The following is a 26,902-nucleotide window of genomic DNA, read 5'->3' as shown; positions in this document are numbered from 1 at the left end:
CTCCTGAACAGTTGTATACATTTTTACCTAGTGTCTTTTGCATTTGCTGTTCCTTCTTCTGTTTGTGCTCGTCCTCTGGCTCTTGATATAAACTGTTTTCTTTTCATCATTTAATGATGATTTCCTGTCACCAGGCCCCCCAATAGACAGACAAGGCCACACAGGCTCTTCCCGGCGGCACTGGGCCCAGGAGGAAGTCAAAGGTCAAAGGCAGAAGGAATAGTGAAGATGGTGAAGCCCACGGGAAAACAAAAGCTGAGAGTCAGAGTTCAAAATCTGTGGTTCCCAAGGACAAGAATTGTGCTGCTTTTCCAGCCAAAACAAAGGAAAACCTCATCCCTAAAGAGGTCATTGTCCATGCGGCCAAGGAGAGGCCCAAGGCCAAGGCTGCTCCTCCTCCTAGGGGTGGTGAGTCTAAGACGGTACTTGAACCCCTGGTCAGGAAGACAGAGGCCCCCAACGGCTTGAGGAGGCTGGGCATGCCCACCAAGCCCTTATTGTCCAAACGGACCAGTAGGAAGGCAAAGGCTGAAAGCTAGAGCTGCCATGGAGACATGGAGACCCTGCCTGAGTTGTTATTCCTCAACAAACCCTCATTCTATTTATTTCATTATAACCTATTTATCAACAAAGGCTTTTACACACACACACACACACACACACACACACACTCACACACAATAGCCCTTGATTCATCCTTCCCTCTCTGCCCTTATCATCTTGCTTGACACTCTTCATGGCATTGATCATCAACCAAAATTACCTTGTCAATTTAATACTTCACCTGTTTATTTTTCGTCACTCTCTCCCCGTCTCCCACAGAAATACATCCTCCATGAAGTGAGAGTCTGCCAGTGATGTTTATTTATTGCTGAGTCAGGGCACAAAATTGTTCCCGGCATGTGGTGGGCACGTAGTACATCATTTAATAACTTAATACTGCAATAAATACTTGTTGATAAATAACTAATTGAATAAGTTAAAAATCAGACTAGAGTTACCAGATTTAGTAATGAAAATACAGGTCACCCAGTGAGATGATAATTTCAGATAGGCAATGAGCAATTTTTAGTATAAGTATGTCCCATGCAATATTTGGGGGATACTTAAACTAAGAATTATTTGCTGTTTGTGTGAAATTGTAATTTCACTGGATGTCCTTTAGTCTGTCTGGTTAAGTCTATATTACACATTTACCTTCAAGACTGTGTATTATGGATTCAGTTATTTATTCACTCAACCTACAATATCTCATGTACTATGTGGATGCGAGCTATAATATGGTTGAACAGGACATGGGCTTGGCCAGCAAGATTATGAGACACCTGCTGTCAGCTCAAGAGAAAATACTGCAAGTACATTGATGGTAGACCTCTCAGAATCTGAAAATTCAGTTTAAATCGCACATATATTAGGAGTTGCTTAGCCTAAGGCTGTGTTATTTGTAGTGGATACAATATTTACTTGACTAAACAGAGCAGATTTTTGATGAAGACATTAGTGACCATTCATCATATCTGGTTGTTCAGTTAAAAAAATAAATTTACAAAACAAGATTATGCCTTCTATTCCCAAGAGTCTTTTTATAATGAGGTGAGAATTAAGTTTATTAGAAAAACTATTTATCTATAGAGATTAATCTGGCATTGTCCTGTTTTTCAGACTGATGCTTTTCAATAGAACAAAAAGCACATCAAAACACTCACATTGGGGCACCTGGGTGGCTCAGTGGGTTAAAGCCTCTGCCTTCAGCTCAGGTCATGAATCCAGTGTCCTGGGATTAAGGCCCTCATTGGGCTCTCTCCTCAGCAGGGAGCCTGCTTCCTCCTTTCTCTCTGCCTGCCTCTCTGCCTACTTGTGATCTCTCTCTCAAATAAATAAAATAAAAAATTTAAAAAAAAACCACATTTCTCTCATTAGAACCCATGATCGTTTGTTCACTTCAAATATCTGATCATTTCTCCCCACCACTCCCCTCTCCTGTAATACACAACTAGGAGTTTTCATTCTCAACCAATAAAACATCACTTCATGCTGCATGTGTGTGATTGAGATTTTTCATTTAAATCCACGTAATTTTTCATTTAAATCCACTTAAATATATTTTAGTTTTAATTTAACAAGTAATGCATATAGCCCTTACTATGTGCTGTGAAGTTTCTGTTTTAGAAAGATTAAATAATTTTATTAATTTTAAACTCATTAATTTAAGACTTTTGATTATGATATAATGTAGGTGCTATTATTATCCTTGTTTTTAGGTGGATAAGCCCAGTCTTCTCTAGTAAGTGGCAGAGGTAGGTTTTGAGCCCATGAATTGTAGCTCCAAAATCTTACTTCTTAACCACACTCTATGCTTTTTGTTTATTTTCAAAAATGGGATTAGAGTTTTAGGACAATGAAACACAACTAGCATCAATTAAAGGGGGGGCTATTTAGCTTAAAGTTCTGTTGTCTTCCCTAGTAAAGACATTATTTGCCATTGAATATTGTGGGTGATTCCTTTAGAATCTGCTTAACTGTACCAGTGAAGATATAGCTGTGAAATGAAAGTTCTATTCCTATATTGTGCGTGTCTGTGTGTGTACGTGTGTGAATATATATTTGTAGATAGGGAGGGACACTCTGAATTCAACATACTGTAGTCAAACCAGGCGGGTCATATGGTTTTCAAGGGAGGTTCTAATATCAGCTCTCCCACTCACTACCACCAATGTGACCTTGGAAGTGTTTTCCTTAAATCTCAGTCTTCTTATCTGTGAAGTAGGTACATTGACAGTACGTACCCATCATCACAGGCAGCTGAAAGGATTACATGAACTAGGGCAAGTAATTTTTAACAATACCTAGAATGAAGAATAGCTTATAAATGTTAGTAGTAGTATTATTGTTGCTGTTGTTATAACTATTAATAATATTATACTTGTCAAATGTCCCCTTTTTTGTAATTCTTTATATGGTAATCTATTTTGAAAGTAATTTCCTCACTCTTAATTCCCTAGCACTTCTTTTTAGGAATTTGTTTTTTATTTATTTATTTTTTATGTGACAGAGCACACACAAGCGAGAGAGGAAGAGAGAGAGCGAGCACGCAAGCCCAACCAGGGGGGAGGGGCAGAAGGAAAGGGAGAAGCTGACTCCCTGCTAAGCAGAGAGCCCAATGATGCAGGGTTCTAAGATCATGACCTGAGCTGAAGGCAGACGCTTAACCAACTGAGCCACCCCCACGCCCCTCTTTTCAATAAATTTTTATATGCTCTTCTTTACTATCAGTTGTCTGCTAGGTTAGTTGGAGCCTTTGCTCTGCTTCCCAAACGAAAATCTCCTTAAAGTGGGGGCCTAATCTTACTCATTTCTACACTTCCACGAATATTACATATCAGAGTGACTTCTAAATATATATGTATATATATGAATATAATAAATTAGTTTTTGAGTAAAAATTAATTTCCCTCAGTAATGTTATGCACTTTAGTCATTTCAGACATCAGCTTTCTTTCAAGATTTTTCCTAGTGACACAGTTTTTCTACCCATGTATTAATAGTTTTTACAGTTCTAAAGAAACATATTTCAAGACCCTCATTTGTTTTCAAAATAATCATATTTTTCTTCTTTTTGATGTTTGTTTCTCTGGATTTTTAAAATATCTTTTACTCCTTGTATTCTAATTTGTTTTTAAGAAATAGTGATTTGGGTATGCCTGGGTAAGCATCTGTCTTCGGCTTGGGTCATGATCCCAGGGTCCTGAAGTCAAGTCCTGCATTGGGCTTCTTGCTCAGCTGGGAGCCTGCTTCTCCCTCTGCCTGCCACTTCCCCTGCTTGTGCTGTGCCTCTCTCTCTCTGGCAAATAAATAAATAAATAAATAAATATCTTTTAAAAAAGAATGATTTGAAAAAATATTTATAATATTTGAGAAAAAAGTAATTTTATACATTGTGGTCCTATAGTGTATTTTACTACCAGACAACAATGAATTAGATTACAATGCTTCCTCCTAACATACTTATATTCAGAGGTATCCTTCATCTTTTGAAATATTCATCAACAAAACTTCTTTTTCAATGGAAGAACTTTAACAGATGGTACACACTAATTTGGGCACACATATAGCATTGATATATATACATAATAAAATTGCACAGACATCTTTCAAATGCATTTAAAATGAGATTTTAAAAGAGATTTTAAAAGATCCATATAGGCAAGAATTAAGAATTTTATTCTCCACTTATGTTGTAACCAAGAAAAAGTGTGAACTAGCTCTTTTTATGTAGCAATACAGAGGAGGGAAATTACCTGAAGATTAGGAAAATAGTTTAAAAAAAAAAAAAGAAAGAGATCGATCCTTATAATTACCATCTGCTAAGAAACTTGTGACTAAAAATAATAGAAGCAATTTTTAAGAGTAAATTACAACAGTTTTAGAAAACAAGGCAAACAAAAGAAATGTGTTTCAAAAGATTACATTTGCTGGATAATATTGATTTCTTGAGGCCTTTTTAAAAAATCAAATCGACGGAATGTATCAATTTTAGCAAAACATTTTATGGAATCTATCATGACATTTTATCTAGGTCAGATAACTTACTTGCTTTTAGCATGTTGATCATGAGAACAAGCTTTCTTTCTCATTTGGGAGAGTTTTCTTTGCTCTTGGCCCAGAGTAATATAATTCTGTTCCATTCTTTTCCTCTTTCATGGCCATCAGGAATGTAGAGTCTTACAAAATCCTCTTAAACTGGTGGTATCAGAGCCGCAAAGAGCCAATTAACAAATATAATATTAATGTTCCTTTTTCATTTATTCAACAAATATTTACTGAGAACCTGCTAGCAGTGGGCCTTGTTCAGCGTCCTGGGAACAAGCCAAAGTCCTTGTTCTCATTCTCACTGAGTAAGGCAGATAACAATTTAAAAATTATAATCTGAGAACGAACGTGTGCTCTAAGAAAGATAAAAGGGCAGGTTGTAGTAATTGAGTGCCTGGATTGCTCTTCTAGATCTGGGAAGGCCTACCTCAGTAGGTATCATTTAAGCAGAGATTTCACGGGACAAGAAAGAACTCATCGTCTAAAACCTAGGTGAAAAGCAGACTCAAAAAGGAGCAGTGACAGAAGAAAAGTCAGAGAGGTGGATTTGGGGCCACGCTTGGCAGAGGACTGAAGGCTGTGGGCTGAGTTAATATTTTAGGCAAAGTACGTTTGGAAATGCTTTGGAGAATTTAAGCAGAGGTTTAATATGACTTGGAATAGGTCTTACAGACATCACTCTGCCTGTTGGGTTGAGGATGGATGTGGTGGGTCCAGAGTAGAAGCAGGGTGAAAATGTAGAAGGCTCGTCAAAACTCAGCAAATACTTATCGACTACGTCCTGTGTGCCTGACCCTGGTCGTGAGTGAGGAAGACGACAGTTCATGACAGAAAACTCCCTGCTCCCATGGAGCTTCCATACTAGTGGAGGCGTGGCCCCTGACCTAAGCCAGGCAAGACAGGGACACAGGTAGAGAAGTTGCCAGATCTGGATCTGATTCTAGAGGCAGAAATGACAGGACTTATTGGCAGTCTAGCCCTGGAAGGAAAAAGAATCAAGGTCCCTGATTTCAAGGACCCTAGGCTTGAGCAATCGGGTCAGTGGCATCATATATTGGAAGGAGGAAGGCTGGGAGAAGCTTGAGTAGGAGAAATCTAAGGCTCTGTTCTGGAAATATGAAAGCTGAGATGCCTCTTAGGTATCAAAATGTTGCTGTAGAAAAGAGTAACATGCCATTCTGGGCCGAGGCTGCTGGTGAAAAGCTGCATGGGACCGATACAGGATGATTATTTTTTAAATTTTATTGTTTAAAAAAAAAATTTTTTTTTCAGACCTTAGCACATACCCTCCCCAATGTCCATCACCCAGCCACCTTATCTCTCCTATCCCCCTTCCCTCCAGCAACCCTCGGATTTAAACAACACCACACTCAAGAAATTTCAGAATTTTTTTGCACAAGAAATTTCAGAACGAAATTACTTTGCTTTTGATATGAATAATGACACAAGAAGTCAAAGAATGTAACTGGATAGATTCATACCACTCATACGCAAGAGATAATCTACAAAAAAAGGAACATTTTAAAATGTAAATAGTAAATTTAATTTGATTTGATTTATTTTTTGTTAATAAAAAGTTTAAATGGGAGCCTGGGAACCAATTCTGGTAAAGTATCCCCAAATCATATAACAAGTGAAATTTAAAATAGTAGTATAATATACTGAAATCAAGTTCAAAGTAGGAGAAATATTAGCAGATTAATGTAATTTTACTAAAGCTTATGCCACAAAGGAGGTTGTCATAGGTCAACACAGTGATGATAGAATTTTCTACTTCCTACAGTGCAATATTTAATGACATTTCTGGTAATTTTTGCCTTGTAGTTAATCCAGATAAATGTTTCCTTAAAATATTGGCAATGATAATTAATAATATATACTATAGTACAGTATACGGCTTTATAGTTTATATCACTATCTTATAAACATATATTTTATCCCCAGGGGTACCGGTCTGTGAATCACCAGGTTTACACACTTCACAGCACTCACCAAAGCACATACCCTACCCAATGTCCATAATCCCACCCCCTTCTCCCAAACCCCCTCCCCCCAGCACCCCTCAATTTGTTTTGTGAGATTAAGAGGTGGTGATGCAACATGGGGGCTTAAGTGGGTGGGAGAAGAATATATCACTATCTTAATTGCAGCATATTTAGATAAACTACAATGAATCTCAAAAATATAAGAAAACACACTGACATGTATAGGGTAGTTAAGGGAAGGAAATGGTCAGGAATGAATGAGTCTACAACACCATTCTAGGTCTAGGTATCTAAATGAGTTTTCAGAAATAAACTGGCTCTGGTTTAAATGGCATGCATAGATACAAATTCAAACAAGGCAGTGTGAGAGAATGAAACCAACGCCAGCTTCGGAGACAGGAGAAGTCAGTTTCTCCCCTCATTTATTCTACCAGCTTCTAGAATTTGGGGCAAGTCGCTTCACCTTTCTGGGCCTCATCTGTTCTCAGTGAAATGAGGGGCTGCTTGCATTGTTATCTACTTCTAGAATTCTCCATGTGCTGGCATGATTTTGGAGACATCTCACTCGTTTCTTTTACATGGTCACTACTCTCTAATGTATTAGGTCTGCTACCTGTGTCCTCCACTTGAGTCATTTCATCCTCTAAGATATTTCTAGACAGATTTTTCTTTCTTTCTGCCTTTCTCTTTTTCTTTCTTTCTTTCTTTAAGGTTTTATTTATTTATTTGAGAGAGAGAGAATGAGAAAGGGAGAGCATGAAAGGGGAGAGGGTCAGAGAGAGAAGCAGACTCCCCGCTGAGCAGGGAGCCTGATGCAGAACTTGATCCCTGGAATCCTGGACCATGATCTAAGCCAAGGGCAGTTGCTTAACCAACTGAGCCATGCAGGCACCCTAGGCTGATTTTTCTAGAGTTCATATCTGATCATGCCTTTTAAGAGTGTCTCACTAACAACGAAATAAAGTGCTATTATTTTTTTTTTTAGAATGGCACTTATGACCTTTTATATTCTCGCCTAATCTACTTTCTTGTTTAATTTTGCTCCATCCCTACTTTCCACTGTCGCGCTATGTTCCTATTACACTTATGTCTCAAAAGGCATGTTCTAGGCTCTGTTTTACATTACATTTTCACATTTATGTCCCATAAAAATTGTCCTCATGAAGGTCAAGTTGACATGATTTTTTTCTCCCTGAAACTTTCTCCATGATCTTCATTCAGAACAGAAGACTCTGACTCCATACTCCATATGTATTCTATTATAGGACCTTTTTGTCTGCCTTGGACTATAATTTTTTGTATATCACCAGCCCTAGTCTTAAGATTAACTACTTAAAACTACTTAAAAAGGTTAACTTACTTGAGACCTGTGTATCTCACACAGTGCTCTGAATGTTTCAGGCATTCGGTACGTGTTTACCAAATTTAACCAAAAGAAATCAAGACATTACTATTAATTAAATGGAAAACTTGAATGATTTCTTAACAATCAGTAGCATATGCTTTGGGGATGTGGGTGCCAGATACTGTGCCTAGGTCTATAACAGATTCTGCATTCAGTCCACACCTTATAAAGTTTCTATTGGTATTCCCAATTTACAGATGAGAAAACTGAGGCAGATGTCGGTTATGTGAATTGTCCAGGGGTCACAAAGCTGGTGAGCGGGAGTACCCAGATTCCTACGCAGATGCCCAAGTCCAGAAAACAGGCCATCGACTTCTTTGCTCATAACTCTCAGCCTACTTTCCCTTCAACATTGCTATAAAGGTTGTGACTGCCAAAGCGGAAAAGGGTTGCAGAGAATATGTGATGTTTGAAAAAAGTCACCCACTTCTTAACTCTTAAACAGTTTCTCTATCAACTTCTTTAGCCCCCAAATATGAAAATGTATTCTTTTTTTAAAAATTATTTATTTATTTGACAGACCAAGAGAGAGTACAAGCAGGGGGAGTGGCTGGCAGAGGGAGAAGCAGGTTCCCCACTAAGAAAGGAACCCAATGTGGGACTTGATCCCAGGACCCTGGGATCATGACCTGAGCTGAAGGCTCAGCACCTCAGAACCACCGAAGCACCCCATGAAAACAGCTTCTTGTGCTCAAATCTACTACCTGTCTTTTCTGCAGCTCAGTTCACTTCCAGTTACTAAAAGTAATATTTATTGAATAGTAATTCATATCTAAAAAGAAAAGAACTTTTATTGGGCTTTTACGTAGGCATTTCCCCACGAGTTATCTAGTTTAATACTCATGACCTCTTTGGGAATTGTAAGATAAATTTTGAGAGAAGATCCTGCCCCAGATACGTTAAATAGTGTGCCTGGCTCTTCAGTGCCATGCCCGAGTAAGGAACCTTATCTGTTTAGTTCCCAGAAGCACAAGCTCCACTCCACCCTGCTGCCGCTCTGGCACATGTCGCCATCTGGCATTAGTCCGGTGTTTTCCAGGAAAGAAGAGCCCCAGGCTTCCGTAGAAATGCCACATAAGGACAGAGGCGAGAAATGGCCATGTGTGTGTGAGGGGTTTCAACAGTGGCAGCAAGAGTGAAAAGCCCTAGGCACTTTCAAATCATGCTCTCAACGATCTCATATTCCAAGGTCTTAATGCTCTTCCCGGGGCAGTTTCTCCAATGTAATCATATTATTATTATTATTTTTGGGTAATATCTTAAGAACCCTTAATTATATCTTGGATGTTTTCTGCTCTTATCTTCACTTTTTTTTTTCCTCGTAAATAACTTCTAGTATAAAATACCAGGGATTGGGGCACCCTTAAATCTCCAGATGCTTTCCTGTCCTCAGTGATTTCTTTGGATCCCTTTCTCTAGCTGCACAGGGATGGCCTCATGAATGCCTCTGTCGCAGCGACTGCCATATGGGATGGCAGTTGTTTTCTACTTTTCTCTTTTATTCAATGATATGACCCTTGAGAACACAGAAATGGTCTTATTCATGTCTCTATCCCACAGGCCTAGTATAGCAAAGGACATACTCAGTAGCCTCAATGTAGAATAAATACGTACATGGCTGGCTCAGACAGAGATGTTAAGTGTTTTACACAATTCTTGTCGTGTGGCTAATATGATAAAACAAAAATACCCATGTTAAAAGATCCTTGCCTACTTATCTCACAGAACATGCTCCTATTGTAAATTTCTACAATTCTAATAATGATTTTTTTAAGCACTGAAAAAGACAAGAAACTCAAACTAAGCCCTTCAAATAGTAAAGTTTAAAATAAAAATACATGTCTGTTTTATCACCTGAATATTGATCCAGCATTAGGCTTGGGGTAGTAAGCTTTGTAATCACAGCTTTAACCTCAGGTTTTGGAGATTTGCTCCTCTTACATAAGTAGACAATGAAGTATGTACATTGTCTTGGAAAGCATTTTGTTCTTTAAACCAAATTAGACACTAAGACCTGAGGCTGGGGACCCATACCTCAATTGTTAAAAGTAATTGCTTTTAAATCTTTCTAGAGTTGTAATTTCATTTCCCTTACAACATAGACCTGACTTCAAAAAATAATGGGTACAAGTAGCAATTTAATGCTACTTCCAGGGGCCACTTAAAGTAGTTTACGTTTCTGAACTCTTTCAATCTTCATAAAGCCTCTTCCTATTATTAGGTACCATTATTATACCCGCAGATGGGAGAACTGAGCCAAGACAGATGACGTGATTTGTGCAAGATTACACAGCTGGTTAGCTAGATTATAAACTCCAAGAAACCCAGCATCTGTGTTCATGTTCGTGACCATTATACTTCCTGCATTTTGCTAAAAATTTCCACCTCTGACCTTTGCCTTCACAAAGACAATGAGAAATAGAAAAAATAAACAAACATAAAGTACATTTTAGCTTTATGTACCCTGGAGGCCTCCCTATAATTTCTGCTGTGATTGGTATTATGCATGTATTTTTGATATCTCTTAAAAAATTATAATTTTAATATACTTAGATTAAATGACATTTTGACTATCACTTGGATTATTTAATTCATGTAGAGAAAGCATACATATTTTCCCCTGAATGGTCCTACAAAGGAAATACATAATACATTTGGGGTCCAATATATATTTCCTAATATAAAACAACATAGGAGTAAATAAATAAATAAATAAATATTGTCATGCAATGTCAGGGAAATGAAATCTAACTAAAAATTACTGCCATTTTGAGACGTGGAGTAACAAAACCAAAATTCTGATTTTGAGATCTAAAGTGATACCTAATTTTTTGTTATAAACACAGAAATTATTGAATTCTATACATCAGTCATTTGAAAAATTTTTTAGTTGTTTACTAAATTCAGGCACCAAATTTATCATTTAAACTATTTTATGTAAGTACTATTAAAGTTTATATTTTTTACTATGTAATAATTGATTTAAGTCTTAACATTTATTAAGTGTATACTTGTAGCTGATATATTTTACTTGACCTATCAATTATCTAGCAAAGGGATTTCTAATCCATTATTTTAGATAAGAATTTAACAATGTCTCGTGAGCCATTCTCTCCTTCAAGCTTGTCTCCTACATACTTAGATGCATACTAAAATGCATATTATGTGCCCACCTTCAAGATTAAAGATTTTCCAAGACTGCTAAGGATTTTATTTACTTGAAAGTATCTGTGAAAGATATCAATGAATATAAGCGGAATATTGAAGGTAAAATATTAATGTGCGACTGGACATTAATAACTTTTATTTTCTAACATCTTTTTTTTTATTATAGTTTTTTATTTTTGATAAACATATATTTTTATCCCCAGGGGTACAGGTCTGTGAATCACCAGGTTTACACACTTCACAGCACTCACAAAATCACATACCCTCCCCAATGTCCATAATCCCACCCCCTTCTCCCAAACCCCCTCCCCCCGGCAACCCTCAGTTTGTTTTGTGAGATTAAGAGTCACTTATGGTTTTATTTTCTAACATCTTAAAGCTGTGATTAAATTAAGTATAATTGTATCATGTGTTTCATTTTGACATGCATCAAAAAGTCAGATGAGTAAATATACACACAAAATACAATGTGATGTGACATACAAGTACATCTGGCAGAGAGGCACATTTTATTACTCAAGTTTTAAACAAATAAATCTAATTACTACTGAATTACTTGACCAACACAAAAAACTGGGAAAGTCAGTAGTTTGAACCAAAAGTCAAAGAATAAATGAAATCATATGTTTGCGTGTGCATGTGTATATATATGTGTGTGTGCGCACACATTTGGCGGACCTTCTAGAATTTCACCTGGTACCATGCACAGATCTTCAGAAGGTGGCGCAGTAGGATGGAAATGTCTCTGAACTGGAGGGACCGTTAAGCATTGTTGTAGCTGATGACATTTTTAAGCAACCTCCCCATCCATTAGAAGAAGTAGCCATCCATTACAGATTTGGTTAACCCTTGCTCATATGCCAAGATTTCAGCAGCCTCTGATTTTGGCAACCCAACCATCTGGTCTGTGTAGCTAACTGGCTCTATCTTGCCATTGAAGAAGGGGAGGTCCCTGCCCCACTGCCCAAGCTCAGTGTCTGCCCCTCTGTTATGCTTAACTGCCTCTGTCTAGATTAGAAGTTGTTGTCCTCATTATGGTTTTTAATGCAGCCTGGAAAATGAAGACAGAACACAGGAGAGGATGAGAGACTAAAACACAGCTCACAAAGGTATTTGTGTTTCTTGGGGTCATCTCTTATTACCCATCTCTCCTCCTCTGTTGTGTTGACTTCTGCAATCTTAAAGTGCAAGGGTGGTGATGGAGGAAGGCGCAGAGCCTGTGGAGTCAGGTGGGCTGGAAGCTTTGGAATGGACAGTGTGTAGAATTCTTTTATAACCCAGAGAACAGGCATCTTCTGGCAGGTATTGCACTTGGCCCTTCTTGGACATGTTAGAACACATATCGGGGTGATATGGTAGTGATCTCTTCCCTTGTTTCTGAACTGGACTAGAAAGACAACTAGCCTTTGGAATCAGCCAGAGAAGACTGAGGCCAAGGCTAAAACCAAAGCTGAGGGCCAGTATAGTCTTTATTTCCCTATCTCCAGTAACTGATAGATTTCTTGACCAATGTGACATTAATGCAACACAAATTTATTGAGACCCTATTACCTTCTCTCTGCTATTTCTATTGCTCTAGAGGTTAGAGTTTTAAAAAAAAATTATCTTAACTATCTCCTGATCTAACTATCTAAAAAAATCACCAGAACCAATATTATCCATGAAATAACTATATACACATGAGACTTAAATATCAAAGAACCTAGCATCATTGAATAAATTTCTTCATACATCTATTAAATTTAACTGGAATCTAGAAACCCAATGAGAACCCAAAGTAGAAAAGTTTCAAAAGTTAATTTTTTTTCCAGTATACAGTTTACAACAGAGAGTTGCCTGTACTTTGATGTCTTCCCCTGGAGAAGACTCATGATCTAAACCCAAATCTTTATAATTGGAAGCTGTGTTTCAATCACTCAAATCTCAGTTGCTACAATACAAGCATTTCCAGATCATCACACAGAAAGGAAAAAACTTAATTCTTTGGTGTGTATCCAACTGTTTCAAAAAAATTTTTCAATGAATTTCATCCCAATAGCCCAAGTGAGGATACGTACTCCCAAAGATTAGATTATTCTTTGATTCATCTTTTCTTGTAGAATGTATATATATTTATCTCATAGATGGCTGAAATGAAACATGAGAATATATGTATTTTGCACTGGATAGCTGCCGCTGAGTTCATATACAGTACCACAGAATTCTAAATGATTTGAATGGCACGGTCTCACAGAGTACGGACCTACCAACATCCTTGGAACAAAAACCTGCAGTAGAGTGTTGTACTAGCATATAGAAAATGTTCAGTGAATGTGAATTTTCTCCCACTGACAAGGTTAAGTAAGGATACTAAAAGCAAGTGGTTTCCACTTTGTGAATGTGTGTTTTGTGTGTGTGTGTGTGTATGTGTGTGCCTGTATCAATAAAAAATGAGCATGCAATCCAACAAGCTTTTATTTATACGTATTTTTATTTTGAAACAGATTACTTTATCATTGTATGCACATTATAAAACATACCAAAATGTGTGATACAAAAAAAAAAAAAAATCAGGAAAATAAACTCCTTTCCAGGGAATCTAGTAAAGTCTGAAGCCACATGAAAACTTTACTTTAGACGAGATGATGGGTTGGAGGGTGTTGGCAAATGGGAAAGAGAAAACTCATTTACTAAGCACTGAGTTTCCATTAGAAATTGCTAGCCATATTGTATAATTTGTATACAATCAAGGAGTCACAAAAATGAATGGGCCCACAGTATTTCCACCATTTTACAAATGTGCATACTGAGACTTGGAGAAGTAAGTTACTTGCCCAGAGTTTGCTAGAATGTGTGCCTTATGTAACTTAAAGAGTTATCTATGAAAATTAAAATGACGAGTTCCTTCTTTAAATAATACCACTCCCTGAAATCTCAAAAACTGCATAGGTATGTCTTACATCATAAAATGAGTATAAGTATACTTAAGAACTGAGGACTCCTATTGACCATGGAGATTGATTTAATCTTCCATTGTTCAATAATTCACGAGACAGAGCAACATATTTGATGGGATATTCATCAGCATTTACTTTATAAACAAAAACATTTCCATTAGCTGAAAAAAAAAGTTAAGGACAAATTTATGTTCATATTAGTTCTGTTTTATTCCATCCGTCCAGTGAAAATTTACTGAAACTCTCCTATGAACTAGGAAATATGCCAGCAATGGTTCTATATCATTTCCACTAATTTAAAAGGCACATAATAAGCAATCAATAAATATTTATTTAATGAATAAATGAACTGTCATGAAGACACAAACAGATTACACCCTGGTACTTCATTTTAGTACCCTTTTTTTGGAGACTACTTCATGTAAGATTGGTCTCTTGGGGGTTCTGCCCATGTGGGCTCGCTTTCTGAAACATGATTAGGACTTTATAAAATGGCATTTTACCACCAAAGCAATTAAATAGCCCAGGATTTTGGTGAGGTGTGTAAATACCACATTCATACATAGTTCCATGTTCCCACTCCCAAACAACAGCCTGTTAAACAAACTGATTTGTCATTTACCTTTTCCTCTAAATACCTTGATTTTAATTTCCAAATTTTTCCCTCTCTTTAATTTATACCTCAGTGACCTAAGGCCAGTTCTGGAAAAATATACAGAAGCCATCTTGTGACAGCAAATAAGGAAGCGATTATCCTCCCTTATGTTGCATTAACATAAATGTTTGTGACTTGAAAACAACCAAAGAATAATGGAACTACAGGGCAATTGATTCCGTGTCTAATTACTGACAGGAAAAACACCTCCACATTAACTGTGTTAAAAAGAACATTTCTGTCCTTAGCTTCCATATTCCAAAATCCACTTGACCATGAGGAATTATTGGAATTATTGGAATTATGGAACATTTTGTTCACATTTCTCAGCTAATTAATTCTAGAAGAAACCACAGAAGCTAAGATGCTCATAAATAGACATTTCACTATCTAAATACAAACCTCTTTTTTTTTTTTTTTTTTTACAAACTTCGACATAGGCGTATAGGACTATTTGGGTTTTAGGCATATTCTTGGACCTCCTTGAGCCTCAGTTACTGCATTTGTAGAACAAGAGTTAGTACCTACTGCTACTGCCCAGTTGTATTTAAAGGATCAAAAAAGACAATGTATGTGAAAAACTACAATATATTATAATAGAAAATTCAGGATTTTTTTTTACTAATGATGTAAATTATATTCTTATTCCTTCAATGTTTCATCTTTATTGTCTGTCAGAGACCTCGTGTCAAAGGAAGCAATTGTGAAATTATAGGTGGGCAATTAGGCAATGAGAAAGAAAAATACCACTTCCAAACTCCAGTCTTTAGCTATAGCCATGTTTTTCAAAGAGCCCAACAATTTGGGAAAGCAGAAGATCCATTCACAATTGCTTTAATATGTTGACTAATTCAATGCCAAGTCATGAAACATGTACCCTAGGTCTCGAGATACAACTTTCAAACAACTAGCACAATTTGTTCACATGTAGAATTAGAATGACCTGTATTTTTAGTGTTATAATCCAGGGGGACATTTTCTAATATGAGCAATTCTAGAAATAGTAGTAATTAGGACTGAACACTGGAACAGGAGATGGGAGACTCAGGTTCTATTTCCGATCTGATATTCAACTAGAGTGTGCCTTTAGGTAACTCAATTAACCTTTTCAAGGCACAATTTTCTCCTCTGTGATAGAGGAACCAAGCCAGATGTTCTTGGAGTGCAGGATTTTATTAGACTTAACTCTGAAATACAACATTTCCTCACTTTTTAAATTTTTATTTTATTTTATTTTATTTACTTATTTATTTATTTATTTATTTTTTAAAGAGAGGTTGCCTGAAAATAGCCTGGTGTGTATACATACTCCGGCAGGAAATCTGCTGTGCACTGTATCTGTGATACATTCCCGACATAAAAACTGACAATTGTGCCTCTAATGCTATGCATTTAACAAGCCGGTTGAGACGACCAGGATGCCTAAAGGATCTCCATGGTTTGTTCACACACGGGATCCCCATCCCCTCACATGCACTTCACATCTACCTTCTATTTTCTCAAGCATCTTCTCCTAATTCCCCCATGGCCTGGCCTCTCTCTGTTTCTGTTATCTCTTTGGGATTCCTTCTTCCCCAGACCTGCAGATTTTCCTTTTCTAAGCTTTATTTCAGTTCCAACTCCTCACTCCATCCCTGCTGCTCCTTTGGTCCCCACAGGAGTCTCATAGGTGCCCTGGGCTGTCCCAAAGGAAGCGCCTTCTGAGGCAGACAGATAGCGTGTCATGTATACCTCCAGGTCAGGATTAAATCCCTTTCTGTGAGTAGGAGACAACACTAACGAAGCCCCACGTTCAGTAGCTGAATAAAAGAGAAAAATTTCACCCCACTACTCAGAGGGAGCCCTGACCAGGTATCTTTCAAGGACCTGCCTTCAGACACCATGAAGCTAGCCCGGGCGTGGTAGCGGCGGGTGTCCCCAACCCACTGCTCTGTTCCATTGAGTAGAGTGTGAGTGAGGGGGAGTAGTGTGACGGCAGTGCAACAGTGAGAGGCACCAGCCCTCAGATCCCGGCTGCTTCACTGCATTGCCGTGCGTCCCCACAGTTAGCTCTCTGAGCTCCAGTTTGCTGATATAAAACATAAGGATAATAATCCTTTCTTGGTACTGCCTCAACACAATAGTAATGCTAGTTCTAGGGTAGTTCTCAGCATTAAAGATAATGTAGGGACAGGGTGTGTCACATATAGGAGGACTGAAATTGATTCTTCTACTTATTATTATTATTGCCGTTGTTATCGTTAGTCTCCTCTGAGGTTGGTAGAAGCCAAATGCTTTTTTTTTCTTTTTCTTTCTATTAGAGAAAAGTAGGCCACAGAACATTATGAGTGATGTGGCCGTGGACAGTAGGATAGTGATGGTGCCTAAAACAGCACAGAATTTCCTCAAAGCAGGTACTGCATACCTATCAATATTTGGTATTTGTGGAAATGTCCTCATTTAGTCTCTCTAAAACTTGGGAATCTGTTCTCTATTTCCTTCTTGTTATTCATTCACCAGAGGACTTTGCACACTGTGACTCTAAAAGAGGAGGAAAAATTTGTCAGCTCATCTCTGTTGGCAGGTTTGTGGGACTACTTTGAGCAGACTACTTCACCATGCCGCCCAGAAAAGGGAAAAGCCTCCAGCTACTATTTTGGTACATGCAATGCAGAAATGTGATTTTGTACTTCTTACTGATGCCAAAGTTTATGGAGAAAGAAATAAGCTAGCTATATTTCCCAGAGAGAAGATCCAATGAGTTATATAATTTTCACACAGATCACGAGCTAGAACAGAAATCGTGTGACTTCAGGTTTGCTATGATTAAGAATCTGGGAACACTTTCCAGGGAGAAGAAAACAAAATTCAAATTAATGTTTTATCAGGACACCAGAATGTCTGCGTATGGTGCTCAGACTGACCAAACTGGGATATCTGTGCTCAAACAAAGGCTTTTGGAAGTTCTCCAGGTCAGACGGCAACCAAGAAACAAGGGCTTTTACTGTGGAACACCCTGTCTGGTTACCAAGCCTACAGTAATTAACCTGCATTAACAAAATCTCGAGACATAGCCATTGTTAAGTCCAACATTCAAACTAGTGAACACCTTCTGTATGATTTCAAGTTTATTGTGTTTAAAATATTCTGAATCTGGAATTTTTCAGATACTGCTATTTGATGCTTAATGGCAAGAGATGATATTCTCCCTGGACCTGGGTTTGTGTCTGCCTGTGTGTGCAGGGGTGTGTGTGTGTGTGTGTGTGTGTGTAGAAAAACAAGAATTTCCAACCATCTATCTCTGTAATCCTATAAAAATATCCTTGCATATTGGTCAAACACAGCTTTCAACCTCCATAAAAAAAACATTAGATTAGTAATAAAAATATAGGTCATAAAACAGAACATTTAAATGAAAAAAGCTCTTTCCTATTTATTTATTAAGAATTTATGCCTTTTTGGCTTAAAGGGTATTTGTCATTTGTTTATATTACCTACCGAGTTGATGTGAACTCTTATCTTTGAACAGGATGACTAATGAGAACAAAATGGTGAGTCTGAGCACAGGTACAACCATTATGATGCCTTGTATAAAGGAAATGCACTAGACACACAGATAATCAACCTCATCTCTCGTAATTTTGGGTTATTAAGCCTGCAAGACCTTTCACTAAGTGTAGGTGTGCTGCCAGTGCAATTGCCACTGAAAGTGATAGAACCATCAGCCGGAGAGTGCTTTGGAACTTTAAAGGCAAAAGAAACCTTATCTTCAATGGAACATTCCTTTTTAACCTGCTTTTCTGTCCAAACTGATAAGGGCTTGGATGTGCTTGTCAGAGAGTTCCTTTTGAGTTGAACAAGGCAAAACCAAATTAATAAACTAGATCATAGAGGTACCATGCTGAAAATCATCATGTGTTTTTTCCATCACCATGTACTATTAATATATTTCATTACTGTCAGCCATAAGCCCCTTCATCAGCAGACAACTGGCAGCATACACCAAAGGTGTAAGAGAAATGAATTCTAGGGGCACCGGGGTGGCTCAGTGGGTTAAGCCTCTGCTTTTGGCTCAGGTCATCATCTCAGGGTCCTGAGATCGAGTCCCGCATGGGGCTTTTGCTCAGCGAGGAGCCTGCTTCCTCCTCTCTCTCTGCCTGCCTCTCTGCCTACTTGTGATCTCTATCAGGTAAATAAATAAAATCTTTAAAAAAGAGAGAGAGAGAGAGAAATGAATTCTATCCATTAATTTAATGTTTGTTTGACGTTGAGTTTGGTGGTGAACTGGGACAAGATTACTCACTGTTAGTGGCTGAACCACTTAGCCTAGTGCCCACAAGGATACAGTCCCCACCCTCTGACATTCTGCACTTGAACTGCCAGCATCTCCACTCTTTCTTCGTACCTGGTCATGGGGAGTTGTTGAAGGGACCCTAGCTGCTAACTATTGAGTCCGTATGGGGAGTGGACCCTGTCCACCAACCCCTTGCATCTAGAGGCATCCTGTGAAGGAGGAACTCAGCAGAGAAGGATGGTCTGCTATCAGGCAAAACTGTCATCTTCGTTGATGTAGCCTTACTTGAAACTACATATTTCTATGTTTACCAGTGGGAGGCCATAGGCAGTAACTTTGCCCTGTGAATATTCTTTCAGCGTGTCGAGAGAGACAGTGGGTGCCAGGAGCACATGCTCTGAATCCATACCCAGCTCTACCTCTGACCTGACTTTGTAAACCTTGGACAAGCTGTTCAGTTTCCATGAGCTTCTGTTTCTTCTTCTCTGAAACATAGATAATAATAGTGTCTCTCTTAAAAAGAACCTTTGAAAACTAAATGAGATGGTGCAGGTAAAGCATTTAGCTTGCTTTATTCTTAGTAGCTATTAGGTGCTTCATAATTGGTTGCAATTATTACTGTATGAACTGTAAATAGCACTCTGTTGGTTACTGTTTCCATTCTGTCCATCAAAATTGGTCCACTTCAGGAATGCTATGGAACCAAACCACCTCTAGAAATTGGGGAGGGGCTAGGGGCTTAAATTACTGCCTGAAGTAACATAGAAAGGCTTGAGATATGAGCTTTGGGGCTGATATGGGATGGAAGATTCACTCAGGTTTCACTTTTCTGTTTTAATTACTAAGGTCTTGGGAAACCATGTTGTAAGACAAAGTGTCATTATTCTAGGGCATTTTACTGACATCTTAATTCCTGCTATTTATTCATCCTCCAAAGGAAATACAAAGCTCATTTTCACTGGCTTCAAAATGAGTCACTCCAAAGAAGCTTGGTAGTGCATCCTGTCAACCCCTTAAATAAATGGTGCACTAATGTCTTCTCCAATTTTCTAGAGGCTCTTTAGTGGTTCATAGTGCATTGAAGTTTCAGGGAGATAATTTGCAATCCGATTTTTGTGGCTCTCACTTTGTGTTACCCCCAGGATATAATGCCATTAATGCTCATTCAGACTCCATGCATGGTCTTCAAGTATTTAAGCTATTCTATAGCTTGCTCTGCTAAGGAATTTGTAGCGGGTTATCTGAACGGGTCAAAGGGAATGTAATGATTTGGGGTGATTTCCACTCATGGAAAAGAAGTGACATTTGTGAGATGTTTGTTCCTAGAGATACATCTCAAAAGCATTATGAGGCATTTTTACTTATAAAATTTTAGATTAAGGGATATGTATGTACCCCTGTGAAAGGTCCTTCAAAAGTTCACACATAGACTCTAAAGACATATACTTAATTCTCTGGTTTGTCCTCTTTCATAAAAGTATTTGCTTTGAAGCCATACAGCTGCAGTCCATATGCGGTCAGATTCTAGCTGACCTCAGGTGTGCTCCATCCTGGAGGTGGAGCCCGGAAATGAACTGATTCCTTCTAGAACACATAAATGGTCCAGATATGAATGAAAGTGCTTTAGTATAAAACCACAGTGGCTTAGCAATGCGACAAGTGGCTTGACATGATTTAGCTTCAAGTCAGGCATCCCATTTTCTTTCTATTTATTTTCCCTTTTCATCATGGAATCTTCTGCTGCCCACATTTTTCTGATGGAAACTATGACCTTTCAACAAAATTGTCTAAACCATGACCTCAAAATCCCTTGTGAAAGAGAAAGGATAAAAACAAATTAATCAATTAATTACTTTAAATAAACAAAATACCTCTTTTTTTTTTCTTTTTTTTTCCTCTTTCCTATAGGTCATGGATGAAGGAGTCACCCATCATTTTTCTGAGACTCATGCAAGTCACATACATCTTTCTTAAAACTGAAACCGTTTTAGAATTTGGGACACCTAAGAGAAATCTGCAAATATTCTGTCCTGTATAAGAACAATCTGACAACGTCCCTTCCCCCAAGTTCCAAGGCAGTGGCTATCGTTCCTATCGTTCAATATAGATAAGCTTCACCATCATCAAATACAGAATCTACTATCTGTACTTGGAAGTACTAAACCTCCATATTTGCCTGAAAAGACAACCAATGAAAGATATTTATAATTCATCAACACTCTAACACTCTCTGTTGCAATCCAGGTTTTAATTACAGAACATAATGTTATGACTACAACCATCTAAAGTCTCCAAACCTATCCAATGTATCTCTTTTCTACCTATGATTTAATAAACCTCTTGCCTAAAAAATGTCTTCCTAATGCAATGGACCACGGTGCATGGAATCACTGTACCTGTCAATCTTTTTAACCCTTCCACAAATTGTTCCTTTCTTAAATACTGCATTTTGGTAAATTAAAGGTTCATTATGATTACATCTGCATGTTAATTGCTTATCTATAGTACTGCTCAGCACAAAATAAATGTACATGTAGAAATCATGCAAAAGCAGATGGTGTCACATATTTTAAAAATATTATACATACATATATACATACGTATACACATGTATAATTTTTGTTAGCCATGGAAAAGGGCCAATAGATTGATGTCTAGAGAAGCAGACCCAGTTTTAGAAGCAGACGTGAGCACCATAATAATTGTAATAAGGGAATGTTTGTTGTTGTTGTTGTTGTTGTTGAATAAAGCAGTCAGTAATTCTAATGCTCTATAAACATCTCCAGACCTCATACATTCTGAGCATGGCTGTGTGCATTTGAATTCTTCTTACCGAAAGCTCACAGAGTTCTAGATACGGATTCGTAGACTGAAAACACAAATCCCGAAATATTGGCATCATGGCCCCCGTGGGCCACGGACGCTTTGCACACCAGCAGACCCGGAGGGCCCGAGAACTAGCCCCACACTCACTCACACAGGTATCTCTTCCCTGTAGGCCACCCAGCAGCGACACCACCAGTGATAGTCACTCCTGGCCGGCAGACACTCATAGGCACACTCGGGGGAGCTCCGGAGAAACCTAGGGGAAGGGGGAGGGTCGGGCATCTAGGGCAGCGGCGCGCACCCCCGCACAGTCTCCGCGCCTCCAACACCGTCCAGGACCCGAATTCGCTCCCGAGCTGCCCTCAAGATCTGCATTATGCCAAAGAGCTGAACCAACTCACCTCCACGAAATAAAAGCAGGGCAAGAGGGTCACGCTGTCCTTGATCACTTTGCCCTTTGGCCTCTCCTTCGCCGACATCCCGGCCGCCTGCCCGAGTCCGCGTCCTCCCCCGGGCGAGGTGTGCACCGCGCAGCCCAGGCGAGCTGCCTTCTCCAGCCGCAAGCGCCCGGCGCCGCTGATGTCACATTCCCCGCGGGCACCGCTGGAGCCAGAGCGTTGCATGCAGCGCCCCCGCCTTTCCCCGCCCCTCTTTGCAGCAACCCGGCGGCTCCCTGAACGGGCAGGTCCCCTTCCTCCCCTTACTCCGGCCCCCGCTCCCGGTTTTGTTCCACCGGGAGACGTCCAGCTCCCTCCTGCAAGCTGTTGCTGCAATGGCTTCCCCTCCCTGCCACCCTCCCTCTGCTCTCCACCGCCCTTGCCAGGCTCCGCGCTGTTGGAGCTTGACGTCAAGAATCGAAAAGGGGGAGACGCACCCCTGGATATTGCAGCAGCGAGGCTGAGAAGCTAAGACACCCACGTCTCCCCCCCTGGAAAGCCTCCTAAGCCGCTGGAGGTGCTTACTTAAGAATTGCTGAAGAGCGGAAGCCCGGCTCCTGCGCACTGACCCACAGAATGAACACTGACCTCTACCTGCGTGAAATTAAAAACTTGGATCCCATACTGAAAAGTAGGCCTGGTGGGAACTTACAGATTGCTGGCTGTTATCCAGAAAAGAACGCCCCTTTTGAGGGAGGATTCTCTGCCGAGGGTACTCCCCGGCCCCCTACAACACCTTCCTGCTGATAAACACCATCACCTGTCTGGGAATGGTGAGGGTTCCCTGCACCAAGGGAGGCTGGTGTGTGGGCATCCTCACTGCGCCCAGAGGCCAGGGCCTGTTCTACCCGCACCTTCACACCTCCAGAACAGAGCCAACATCACAGTCTTAACTGTGATAGGAGGCACCTCTTCAGACATTAACAATCTAGAATAAGTCCTCCACCTTCTGGCAGTGAACTTGGCTGGTCTCAACTGTGCGATTATTCTGACAACCTAGCAAGGTCAAGTGATACAGAGGAGAAAAACACCCAGCAAATATAAAACACTATATAAATTGTATTAGGCTGATAAAGATAACCCACTCCCATGATCACGTGCCCCAATATCTTCACGGTCTCCATTTCAAGTGTCTGACTGCCAATGCGGACATTCCACCTCAATTCCAGTTCGCTCATGACCTCATCTAAACAATGATGACTCAAATGCCCCCACCTCCAAATACCATCGCATTGGGGGTTAGGATTTCTGCCTAAGAATTTTGAGGGGCCCAGAAATTCAGTCCACAGCACACTCCAGCAGATCTAGCAGCATGGAGACAAACTGATCCACCAATGTCCACATTTCACGGGCAATAGCACCTTATCTCCTCATTTTACCAAAAGCTCACAATTGTACAAACCTTCATGTTCTGCCTCCCTATGCACCACACCTAGAAAGCAAAATCCCAGCCCGAATTGAATGAGATTCTCTGCCCTTGCCAGAAAAACTGAAGGTGGGTAGAGGAAAACACACAACCATGCGGTGTTGTCTCACATTAGAGTGATGACCACAAACTTCAAACAGGACCCGCTTACCCCACAGTCCTAGTATTTTTCCATAGTCCGTTCACTTTCTCACTCTCTGGGGACCAACTCAGACTTTCTTTTTCTTCAAATCTTGTCATTCTCAGCTAATGACATCAACTCATTTTACCAAGAGAGTGGAAGTAATCAGAAGAGAACCATGTTACTATCCAAAGCTGACTACTTGCCCCATTCCTCACCCTCCACAACTACCACCATCTCTTCCTTGGACTGACACAGTAGCCTCCTGACTGCCAGCTTCTACTCATGTTAGTCCTGTAACCTATAAACCGTTTCCTATGCAGGACGAGCCAGAATGATCTTCTGAAAAGTAAATCCAGTTGTGTCACTCCTCTGCCCAAACCCTCTAAGAGCTCTCCATCACACTCAGGAGAAAATCTAACCTCCCCAACTTCACGGATTTTGCACGCACTGTTTCTTTGTCCCAGAATGCTCTTCTGTCAACATTGCATGGCTTAACCTCTTACTTAATTCATACCTTTGCCCAAATTTAAACTCTTCTGGACCAGTGACTCCACCTAGATAACATTAATCACTTCAGGCCTCTTTTACTCTTTATTCTTACATATTATTTTGTTTTTCTATACAGACCTTGTCACTATCTGATAGTTTATCAAGTATTCATTCGTCAATTTTTCATTGACTTTTATTGACTTTATGTCCCATTAGAATATAATCTCTAAAAGGTCAGTAAGTCTTACCTAGTAACAGGAATTGAGCTTGGCAAATAGGCACTCAGTAAACATTTGTTGAAGAAATAAATCAATCACTTAAATTAAATGATAGAGGTGGGTGGGGGTATAGGTAGAAAGAAAGAAAACAATGCATACAAAACCATGTAAAATAGTTTCTTTCACATACTAAATGTTCAATGATTGTTAATCAACCATCATGCTATTAATCAGCAATTATACTTCTCATCTCTACCAAAGTTCTTCTGTAGGGATTTCCTTTTTCCAACTCTTTTAGTACCTCAACAGAATTTGCAATTCTTGGTAGTGGTAAAAAATAAGTTAGAAAATTTCTGAATTTATCATCGAGGAAACTCAGCTTTTCTATATGAAGGGGAGGTAAAACAGAAGGCTAAAACTGCAGTTCCTAATGTCATTAGCCAAGAGCTGAAAACCTGTGATAAAATGCCAGAGACGCATGCTGACCACACCTCAGTAATTCAAGAAATTATTGAAACATTAGAAAGTTACATTCCTTTTCTCTCTAGGTGGGCTCAGCGTGACCTGACCACATGGTCTGGGATCAGGAAATGCTTCAGAATTCAAAGCTCAGTTCTTATTGTAAATCCTTTATCCCTCCCTTGACCAGATTCTCTTTTCTTCTCTACCATCTCTTTTAGAATATTTTCTTTCCCTTCTAAAACCATTTCACAAAACAATGCAGCTACCTTTTGCAATCTCCCCAATACTAAACACAATAATAACTTTATATTGGAGTAACAGTGTAATGTATTTTACCTACTCTAACTTTTGATGTTCAAAACAATGCAATGAACAGGGCAAATTATTTCCCTCTATCAAAGAATAATCTTGTAGATGCAATTCAGAGATGGAAAACATTAAGAAATAAAAGACTGAACCAGAAGAGAATGAGATTTGGAGACAGAGACCAGAGCTCAAGCCCAGGATTTATATTTGAAATCTGCTTTCAAGCAAGTCATGCCACATTTCAGTTTCTTCTTTAAAAATAAATAAATAAATAAATAAATAAATAAATAAAATTCAAAAAATATTTATTTATTTATTTGACAGAGAGAGCAAGGGAGTGAGCAAGCATGTTGCAGGGTGGGGCAGAGGGAAAGGAAGAAGCAGACTCCCTCATGAGCAGGTAGCCTCCAGCAGGCTGGATCCCGGGACCCTGGTATTATGACATCATGACCTAAGCCGAAAGCAGAGACCTAACTGACTGAGCCACCCGGGTCTCCCAACATTTCAGGTTCTTAATACATTACATCACAGACATATTGGCCCCATCTGACCACTTGGGAGCTCAAATGTGACAATATATGTGAAAACCCTTGGGACATTATCAGATTGGTCCATCCATTCAACTGTCCATCCATTCAACCTACAAATCCTGATTAACCCCTCCCCCACTACTTGGAAGGCACTTTTCTTACTGGATACCCATTGGATAAAATAATAAATATGGCTCCTGCCCTCACAGAAATCAAAGTCTAATGCAGGTGGAAGGAAAGAGGTGCAGGACAATAAATTAATCATAACAATAGAAAGCACTTAGATGATACTCACTACAGATGAGTCACTGTTAGAAATGTTTGCACCAGTTAACTTCGCTTAAATCTTAAAACAACTTTAATAACTGCATACACTGGCTCACATTTTTGGGTTGCAGGACCTGAGACTCAGAAAGGTTAGTTATTGTGCACAAGGGCAACAACTACAATTACCTGAGATTTTGAATCTAGTAGATTACTCCAAGCTCTGTGATATGTTGATATACTGATATACTGATTTTTTTTTTCCCCAGGCTCCATGCCTATGTGGAGCCCAATGCAGGGTGTGAACTCACAACCCTGAGATCAAGACCTGAGCTTAGATCAAGAGTCAGATGTCCAACCAACTAAGCCACCCAGGGGCCCCTCCAAACTCTATGATCTTAAGGGCTACTACACACACTGCCTTCCTTTACAAGCATATAAATACCTCTTAAGATGTACACTACTAAGGAGACAATTAGGATGCAGTTGTAATTTCTGTGGAGAAACTTTTTAAGTATGGTGGTCAGGATGCCTGGGTGGCTCAGTTGGTTAAGCAGCTGCTTTCGGCTCAGGTCATGATCCCAACGTCCTGGGATCGAGTCCCACATCAGGCTCCTTGCTCAGCAGGGAGCCTTTTTCTCCTTCTGCTTCTACCTGCCATTCTGTCTGCCTGTGCTTGCTCTCTCTCCCTCTCTCTCTCTGACAAATAAATAAAATCTTAAAAAAAAAAAAAAGATGCTTAAGTGTGGTGGTCATGGAAGGCTTTGGGAAGGGTTGACCTCTGAGCCACTTTCAGCCTTGAGGCTAC

At 39.3% G+C, this 26,902-nt stretch overlaps 1 protein-coding gene across 1 annotated transcript in view; it reads right to left on the bottom strand.

The window, feature by feature from the left end:
• PLPPR4 (phospholipid phosphatase related 4) overlaps nucleotides 1–22,829 on the bottom strand; it is a 39,076-nt gene extending 16,247 nt beyond the window's left edge. Inside the window, exon 1 of the mRNA XM_059375491.1 lies at nucleotides 22,240–22,829. Within this exon, the coding sequence (XP_059231474.1) occupies nucleotides 22,240–22,461 (222 nt within the window). The 5' untranslated portion in view covers nucleotides 22,462–22,829. The remainder of the gene's footprint in view (nucleotides 1–22,239) is intronic.
• Between the last annotated feature and the right edge of the window lie 4,073 nt (nucleotides 22,830–26,902).

Source organism: Mustela nigripes, chromosome 14 (genome assembly GCF_022355385.1).
Source record: "Mustela nigripes isolate SB6536 chromosome 14, MUSNIG.SB6536, whole genome shotgun sequence".
Classification (NCBI taxonomy): Eukaryota; Metazoa; Chordata; class Mammalia; order Carnivora; family Mustelidae; genus Mustela; species Mustela nigripes.
Note: the sequence above shows the minus strand (reverse complement) of the source record. Positions and strands in the feature narration are given on the sequence as shown.